This window comes from Canis lupus, chromosome 38 (genome assembly GCF_011100685.1).
Source record: "Canis lupus familiaris isolate Mischka breed German Shepherd chromosome 38, alternate assembly UU_Cfam_GSD_1.0, whole genome shotgun sequence".
NCBI classification, from domain to species: Eukaryota; Metazoa; Chordata; class Mammalia; order Carnivora; family Canidae; genus Canis; species Canis lupus.
Window position 1 is genome coordinate 24,328,810 of NC_049259.1, and position 9,305 is coordinate 24,338,114.

A 9,305-nucleotide genomic window follows, 5' to 3' on the forward strand; every position below is an offset into this window, starting at 1 on the left:
AGTTCAGTGGCCCCTCTTTTTCAGAATCTGGCACTTCAAGTGTGTCTGAAATGTGAGCTGTATGTGCCCTCCTATGGTGACTAAGCCACTTTACTTTGAGTCCTTTCATCTGCAATGAGAGAGTCTCACCTGAGGCCAAGATCCTATATTGCCAGAAATCCCCAGGGTGACAGCTCTGCTGCTGTCTCTGAGCCATACAAATAGCAAGCATCCTGCATTCCTCTTTTAATTCAGGATACTTGGAGCAGCAGGTCCAGTCCAGTAGGTGTCTGTAGTTACAGAAACCTGTAGAACAGAAACCTTCACAGAAAAGCTTGTTTCTACTAAAAGACCTGGAGATGTCAACCGGAACAGGGAAAGCATGAAGACCTTGGCCACATGAGAACATCTATAACATGAACATCACCAAATATTTCCACTACTACAAACATGTCAGGAAGCAAAAGCAAAAGAAAACCTATGAATTTCATTAACATGAATTCAACATGAGGGGAGAGTTGCAAGATTTTATTAGTTTATTTGAGAGAAAGAGAAATAAAGCACAAGCAAATGAGGGGCACAGAGAGAGAGAGAGAGAGAGAGAGAGACAGAGACAGAGAGAGAGAGAGAGAATATCCAGCAGATTCCTCACTGAGCACAGAGCCTGGCACAGCCCTTGATCCCAGGTTCTTAAGATCATAATCTGAGCTGAAGTCAGATGCTTAATCAACTGAGTCAACCAGGCACCCTTCAACACAGATTTTTATTAAGGACATGTTTCATGCAGGTGAGATTCCTTCATTTTTTTAAAGATTTTATTTATTTATTCATGAGAGACACAGAGAGAGACAGAGACAGAGACAAAGACACAGACAGGAGAAGCAGGCTCCCTGCAGGAAGACTGATGTGGAGCTCGATCCTGGGACTCCAGGATCACACCCTGGGCTGAAGGCAGGTGACTGAGCCACCCAGGGATCCCCACAAGTGAGACTCCTTGCTAAGGATACAAATAATAAAAAGACATAGACTTTGCTTCAAAATCATAAAAATTAGAGGGATAAAGAGACCTATGAGGGGCAATAAGGGCTGAGGGGCAGGAATAGAATTGCCAAAGTTCAAATAAAGGTGGTGGAAATTCTTATAATGTAAACTGATTCAACTTGTGAAACAGGGAGGGCTCACTGGAGGAAGTGACATCTGATGCCTGTGACTCATGGAGGTTGCTGGGACTTCATTTTACATTGAGTTACATTTTGAGATTTAAGTTCCAGAACCATGTTAGAACAACAAACCACGCTAAATCACACTGCGCTTACATTGAGAACTGGTCAATAAGCGGAATTGAAAGAAATTTACATGCAGAGTTACCAGGACATGACCAATGAGCTGGGTTTAGGTAAATCCCGGGGCCTGGGCTGCTGAGATCTCTCTCCAGAAGGAAGTCCGTGCACTGAGGTCTCAAGTGTGTTTTCCTGGAGGAACAAGGAAGAGGCCCCCTGCAGCAGGTGGAGGGGAGGATGCAGGGGGGAAAGGCATGGCCGCAGGAGGGCTGAGGACACACTGAAAGGTGGGGAGACATGTGGGAAAGAGCAGGAAGGGGGCTCCAGAGACTCACCAGCACTTCCAGAGCCACCACACCAGGCCTGCCAGGAGCACCAGAGGCACGATCACCACCAAGAAGACCAAATCCAAGGAGGGGGGCTGCTCTGTGGGGTTGGGCACAGAGGGTGTCATTTCCCGTCCACCCCGGGTTGAGCTGTACCTCCCAGGACCTCTCCGCCCCATCACCCTCTCCCTGACCAACCACCCATCCTCCTTTCACTTGTCCCATCCCTCCTCAGAGATGGGCCTTTTTTTCTTTAATGTCTTTTTATTATTATTATTATTATTATTATTATTGGTGTTCAATTTGCCAACATATAGAATAGCACAACACCCATTTCTCATCCAATCAAGTGCCCCCCTCAGTGCCCGTCACCCAGTCACCCCCACCCCCCCACCTCCCCTTCCACCACCCCTAGTTCGTTTCCCAGAGTTAGTCTCTCATGTTCTGTCTCCCTTTTTGATATTTCCCACTCATTTTTTTCTCCTTTCCCGTTTATTCACTTTCGCTATTTTTTATATTCCCCAAGTGAATGAGACCATGTAATGTTTGTCCTCCTTCGATTGACTAACTTCACTCAGCACAATACCCTTCAGTTCCATCCACGTCAAAGCAAATGGTGGGTATTTGTCATTTCTAATGGCTGAGGAATATCCCATTGTATACACAGACCATAGCTTCTTTATCCATCATCTTTCGATGGACACCGAGGATCCTTCCACAGTTGGGCTATTGTGGACATTGCTGCTAGAAACATCAGGGTGCAGGTGTCCTGGTGTTTCCCTGCGTCTGTATCTTTGGGGTAAATCCCCAGCAGGGCAATTGCTGGGTCGTAGGGCAGGTCTATTTTTAACTCTTTGAGGAACCTCCACACAGTTTTCCAGAGTGGCTGCACCAGTTCACATTCCCATCAACAGTGCAGGAGGGCTCCCCTTTCTCCACATCCTCTCCAACATTTGTGGTTTCCTGCCTTGTTAATTTTCCCCATTCTCACTGGTGTGAGGTGGGATCTCATTGTGGTTTTGATTTGTATTTCCCTGATGGCCAGTGATGCGGAGCATTTTCTCATGTGCTTGTTGGTCATGTCTATGTCTTCCTCTGTGAGATTTCTGTTCATGTCTTTTGCCCATTTCATGACTGGATTGTTTGTTTCTCTGCTCTTCAGTTTAATAAGTTCTTTATAGATCTTGGACACTAGCCCTTTATCTGATACATCATTTGCAAATATCTTCTTCCATTCTGTAGGTTGTCTTTGAGTTTTGTTGATGGTATCTTTTGCTGTGCAGAAGCTTCTTATCTTGATGAAGTCCCAATAGTTCATTTTTGCTTTTGTTTCTCTTGCCTTCATGGATGTATCTTGCAAGAAGTTACTGTGGCCGAGTTCAAAAAGGGTGTTGCCTGTGTTCTCCTCTAGGATTTTGATGGAATCTTGTCTCACATTTAGATCTTTCATCCATTTTGAGTTTATCTTTGTGTCTGGTGCAAGAGAGTGGTCTAGTTTCATTCTTCTGCATGTGGATGTCCAATTTTCCCAGCACCATTTATTGAAGAGACTGTCTTTCTTCCAGTGGATAGTCTTTCCTCCTTTATCGAATATTAGTTGACCATAAAGTTCAGGGTCCACTTCTGGGTTCTCTATTCTGTTCCATTGATCCATGTGTCTGTTTTTGTGCCAGTACCACACTGTCTTGATGACCACAGCTTTGTAGTACAACCTGAAATCTGGCATTGGGATGCCCCCAGCTATGGTTTTCGTTTTTAAAATTCCCCTGGCTATTCGGGGTCTTTTCTGATTCCACACAAATCTTAAAATAATTTGTTCTAACTCTCTGAAGAAAATCCATGGTATTTTGATAGAGATTGCATTAAACGTGTCAATTGCCCTGGGTAACATTGACATTTTCACAATATTAATTCTGCCAATCCATGAGCATGGAATATTTTTCCATCTCTTTGTGTCTTCCTCAATTTCTTTCAGAAGTGTTCTGTAGTTTTTAGGGTATAGATCCATTACCTCTTTGGTTAGGTTTATTCCTAGGTATCTTATGCTTTTGGGTGCAATTGTAAATGGGATTGACTCCTTCCTTTCTCTTTCTTCAGTCTCATTGTTAGTGTATAGAAATGCCACTGATTTCTGGGCATTGATTTTGTATCCTGCCACACTGCTGAATTGCTGGATGAGTTCTAGCAATCTTGGGGAGGAGTCTTTTGAGTTTTCTATGTACAGTATCATGTCATCTGAGAAGAAGAGAGTTTGACTTCTTCTTTGCCAATTTGAATGCCATCACTTTGGATAGACACACCTTTCCACCTCTAGAACTGTCACCATCATCCTCTCTCTCTCATGGCTCTTTCTTACCCTGAATTTGAGGGCATGGTGCAGATTTCTGAGTGTAGAATGCAGAATACTTGGAGGGAGGGAGCAGGACTGACCTTGTAGCTGGAGTTTCACCTTCCCTGCTTCAGAGAGACTCAGCAGGAACCCAGGGCAAGTGTCATAGAGGAGTGTGTGTACTAATTTGTGAATGATATAGAACTGAGTCAATTGTTTGCAGACCTGTTGAGCCCTACTTCCTCCATTTGGAGATGGGATCATGACATGTTCTAGAAGCTCAGGAAATCTGATCCTTGGTAAACAATCTGGGCAAAGCCTACTGATGGTTCCCCAACATATAGCTCACAGCTTCTGCCATTGTACTTGGAAGGGATCTGGGCAAGAAAGACAGTGTTACAGAACAGGGAGGGTGAAGGGGATGAAATGAGATGAGCAGAAGCCATGGATGGTGGAAGCAGAGGGAGAAATTCAGGGAATTGGAGGGAATGGAGCAAATTTGGTTTGAGGGGAGACTCAGACAAAATGGTGGTTGCTGGAGGTGAAGGAAGAGTTGAATACTTGAGGAAAGAATGTTGAAAGAGGGGCATGAAGGGTGTGGACAGAGAATAGGGAAGGGCTCAGTGGGAGAGCTACGTGAGAAATAATCTAGGGTGAAGGTAGAGCAGTGGGGCATAGGGTCACATAGACAGACATTGATGATGGGACACAATGGGGAGAAAAGCAGTGTCAAGGAGTCAGTCACAGAGTGAGGACCAGAGGTGCCTGGTTGGAGGCCAGGGAAACGGGTGGTCATAGGAGAACTAGTGGGACAGGAGAGCCCAGCCTGTGGTCAATGAGAGGAGTGGGATGGAGCAGAAGATGTGAAGCTTTTCAGGAATCAGGGTCTGGCTCCACGCTCTGCCCATAGTGGTGTGATTCAGCTTCATGATGAGGTTAAGAAGCCAGTGGAGGCTCTTTCCTTGATGAGGAAGGATCCAAGGACACACACAGACCTGCCTCTTCTATCCCACCCTCGAGGGTGGTGAATTCACATTCAAGCTGCCCATCACTGACACTGTCATGAATTATCTGAAGAAATCTCATGGAGTTTGTATGGAGTATCCTTTCCAGCTCTGTGAGCTGCTCCTTGCTGAAGTGACCAGTGGACCAAGGCCACATGAAAATGGAAGCACCATTCTTGCTATCCCAGAATGAGTCTGAACTTCACCAAGCCAAGAAGAGCCCAGATCTTGCGTCCAGCAATGGTTATAAAAGGATGAGGTCAGGATGATTTGGAAGGAGATTGGCTCTTGGAAGTCTGTGGGAAAAGAATAGATTCACTTTGGAAGAGGAGGACAATGGGAAAGAGAAAATGGAGAACAAGGTGCCGGGGATGGAAACCAAAATATGGGGAGCAGGGAAGCCATAGTTGTCTCAGGAGACACGTGCTGCCCAAGAGCCTGAGCCTCGTACCCATCTTTCAGGAGAGCACAGGGCCCTGGGGCCCAAGTTGCTAAGGAAGGAACCAGGCTGACACTCCCATCCCTTGGTAAATGGTAGCACCCACTCCACCAGGGTACACAGGCACATGAATACACAAATACACACACACAATATATATGCACATTTACACTATCCCACACAAACATACCTGCAGATACTCATGCGCACTCTAACAAAAATAAGCTTGCTTGAAACAATATTTCTAAAGTGATGACTCTTGCTCATGTTTGCCCTTCATAATCTTGACTTGCTGGTTGGCCTCAAGTGTTTCTCCCCCCCTCATGACCACATAACAGAGGGCCTGGCAAGTGGTAGGTGCTCAATGATTATTTATGAATAATTGAATAATTCGGTTCTGAGATCCAGTTACTATGGAGATGTTCAACACAAAAATGTTTTAACCATCATAAAGTATTAGCTATAATTCTACTTGATGAAATGACAATCTTACCCATTTTTTCTTGAGAATAAAGCCATATGCTAATAACTATGAAATTTAAATAGAGTCCAGCTGTAAATCTCCTATTGTTTATCATTCAATACCACGAGAATTTGAGGCAACTGAAGTTAGTAGAATGTTCTAAAATCATGTATCCAGATTCCCTTCTTACTCTTCCTGGTTTAATGTTCCATGCTTCTTTTATCATGAGCTGACCTCTGCTGGACATGCTAACCTTCCTTTTTCATGATGGTCTTAAGTGTTTTATGACACTTCAATATTTGTTTGTGCTTTACATCACCTGGATAAATGTGTTTGGCTATTTTACTTGTTATTTCTTGGCTAACAAGTAAACAGAAGTAATCTCAGGTTAATGTTAGACAGATAATATTTTTTGGAAAGTTGATTGGAATATAGAAAGAGTGCACTCCCATCGTCAAAATTTTGAAAAGCTGAATGATCAAAAATCCTGTCTGTTGACAAGAGCCAAAGGATCAGGGCAACTTGTTAACCCAAAATCTGGGGAAAGGCAGTCACCTCCAGAGAAATAGGGGATGCAATCCTTGGCTTGCTTGGGACAGATGCAAGATGCTCTATAGGTCAGAAAGAATAAACCTGCTGAAATTGTTAACAAATGACTGAAGGCTAGCCTGAGTACCAGGAGCCCTGAGAACGACAGACTAAAAATTCTCTGTATCTCTAGTCTTCTTTCTATCAACCTCACCAAGGACTCTTGACTGGTTGGTATCCAGGATACAGACCAGGAACTGCTGGTCTGGGAACTGCTTTTTCCTGGTACAAGTCTAAGGCCTGAGAGCAGGTGTTCTCTGAGAAGGGCAGGAAGACCACTATCTCCCAACAGAAAGAAGACTTAACCAAAAGTGGAAAGGACAGGGAGCCCCACTGCCTCAGGGCACAGGTGTAACCACAGTGCAGCTGGAGGGGGAGGGACAGTGAGGGAGGGACTGTCCCTCCCCCTGTCCCAAACTAAGAGGTTCAGTCTACTGAGGTAAACACAGGAAACCTTAGGAGGCCCAATCCCAAAACTGAAAAACAAAGCACCTGGCTGAGGATCAGACTGGACCAGAACAGAGCTGGTGCCCCATTCTCTGTCCCAAGCAGGCTAGCCAGCAGGTTACCACGAGCTGCTCTACTGGTCAAGGGGCAAGTGGATGAAGATGTCAAGGAGAAAGAACTTGCTCTTTGCCTTTCACAGTCCTTCTTGCTAGACTACAATCAGATTGACATGAGACAGATTAACAGGAGAAAATTAAATTCAATTGCATTTGTACAGAGAATCCATACAGAAATGGAATTCCAGAGACAATAAGTCAACATGAAGCTTCTGTGAGCTCAGGAGAGTCATAGAGGCCTGAGGATACAAAGGGGAGGAAGACCATTAGTAGAAGGTGAGAGGAGAGGTTTGGAAGACAAAGCTGCTCTATTATGCAGATAAGTTTCTTAGGTAAAGAGGAATATTTGTTAATAACTCCCTTCCTGATATTGGCATGCAAGTGAAGGGGAGGTCAAGACTTTTCTTTAATATGCTGGGTTTTTATTGCTTTTAACTCAAAATAACCTTTATGTCAATGTGGCCCATTTTGGGATGGCCTGCTGTTGGTCCCTATAAAGATCAATCATGGGTGCCTGGGTGGCTCAGTCAGTGAAGTGTCTGCCTTTGGCTCAGGTCATGATCCCCGGGTCCTGGTATCCAGTCCTGCGTCTGGGTTCATGCTCACCGGGGAGCTTCTCCTTCTGCCCCTCTCACTTGCTCCTATGCTTTCTCTCTCTTTCAAATAAATAAATAAAATCTTTTAAAAAAAATCAACCTGAGGCAGAACCCAAATGTAATACTCACAGTTGATAAGTATCAAACCCTCATGCAAACAGCTCAACCCTACAAAGAAAGTAATGGAAGAGAAATATGAGGACTGTGGAAACAATCAGCACAAACCCAGGTACCTCGACTAGAGGGACTGATCCCCCTACACAACACTTAGCAAAAGAACAGGAAGACACATTGCCATGGCAAAAAAGAAAAAAATATATCGTATGTACCTCAGTGTCTTATTCTCCTGAGATGTCTGCATTTTGATCAAAAATTATTAAACACATGCAAATAAAAGCAGGGGGGTGGTGCCCCCAGGCACCTAAGAGAGTCTGCATTTGCCATTTGAGCCCTTGTGCCCGAGGAAGAGTGACATTTTGCACATTAAATGAGCAAAAGCCACAGCAACAAGAACAAGAAGCACTATGACAAGTTGAACAGTAAAGACTTCAAAGAAAGCAAAAGTTTGATATTGGAAGGCCTTTAAAAGCAACTCCCCCCACCATCACTCTTTAACTATGAGGACTCACAAATGCTTTTTTATGCTCAAGGCTGAATATTGTGAGTGTCCAGTGCTTACACTCTTGAGGTTGGTGTGGGATAGTGGGAGTGGGTGGATGGGTTTGGGAAGGAAGGAGAAGGAAGAGTGATAATGAAATGAGGAGTGCAGCTCTGACAACAAAGTGTCTGGAACTGGCCAGGGATACCAAAGGGCATAACAGATGCAAGAGAAGGACCCAGAAGACAGAGTATAAACAAGCAGAATTAGAGGTCTCTAGAAAAAAAAAAAAGGCAAATATAGCTTTTCTGGCATAGGAAAAGTCATTTTCAGCCACTAGCCAGCCAGTGAAAGAAGGTAAGAAGAGCCACCATCAAGTCAGGAGATAGCCCAGGAGATAACCTCACATCACACTAAATCAGTGGGGAAACTCCCAGGGCTGGTTCAAAAATGAGGGCTGACCTGGCACACACTCTTGAGTCATCTCTGCAGGGCCTAAACCTATTGGGGCACCCAGATGCTGGCCCTACTGCAGCCAGAGAATTGGTGATGCCCGCTCCCGTGGATCTCGTGACTGACCTGACCACTGTCACCTTCAGATGATTTTTCCCCAGTTCCATGCTGAATTCCCCACTGGGCAAGCCCCTGCTTGAGAATGTATGCATTCCCTTACTTAAAACTTCCTCAATTTTGTTGTCTGCAGAGACACTGCTTTGGGAACGATCCCCTTGTTCTCCTTGTTTGTTGCAAGTAGAGCCCTTCCTTGTCTTACTCTTCGGCTTGCTGTGTCTCTTGGCTCGATGCTCACCAAGAGGTAAGGGCAGCTTCCGGTAATGAAAGGAAGAGAATGAGAAGGAAGAAGAAGAAGAAGATTGGAAATTGAAGTGGCCTAGAGCTCGGCTACTGTGGGCAGAGAGGACTCCAATCAGGGGTGCAGGAAGCAGCTGGTACATGAGTCATGGTTCCCCTGAGGATCTACAGCTTTCTCAGCATAGAGGTCAAGGGCAGGCTGCCCTAGGATGGGCCACCTCGGCATGAATAGTATCGTGAGTTAAAAGAAAGCAAAATCAAGCAAATTCATGAAAAGTGCTTTGTCTCTCTCTCAACTGTCTAAATTTTCATTGGAAAGCAGAGACTGTA

The 9,305-nt window shown here is 44.8% G+C and overlaps 1 protein-coding gene and 1 long non-coding RNA gene across 2 annotated transcripts; both read right to left on the bottom strand.

Moving 5' to 3' along the window:
* Positions 1-1,320: 1,320 nt before the first annotated feature.
* Positions 1,321-2,205, bottom strand: LOC111089995. The gene is made up of 3 exons (XR_005385853.1): positions 2,155-2,205; positions 1,595-1,685; positions 1,321-1,451 (listed from the first exon to the last, which is right to left on the bottom strand). It is a non-coding gene; the product is annotated as an uncharacterized LOC111089995 (long non-coding RNA).
* Positions 2,206-3,850: 1,645 nt separating this feature from the next.
* LOC100687704 (T-cell surface glycoprotein CD1b-like) lies at positions 3,851-5,373 on the bottom strand. The gene is given in 6 exon segments (XM_038585940.1): positions 3,851-4,274; positions 4,276-4,291; positions 4,660-4,717; positions 4,860-5,107; positions 5,110-5,214; positions 5,370-5,373. Coding segments are annotated over 6 exon segments (519 nt in total). The 3' UTR covers positions 3,851-4,186.
* Between the last annotated feature and the right edge of the window lie 3,932 nt (positions 5,374-9,305).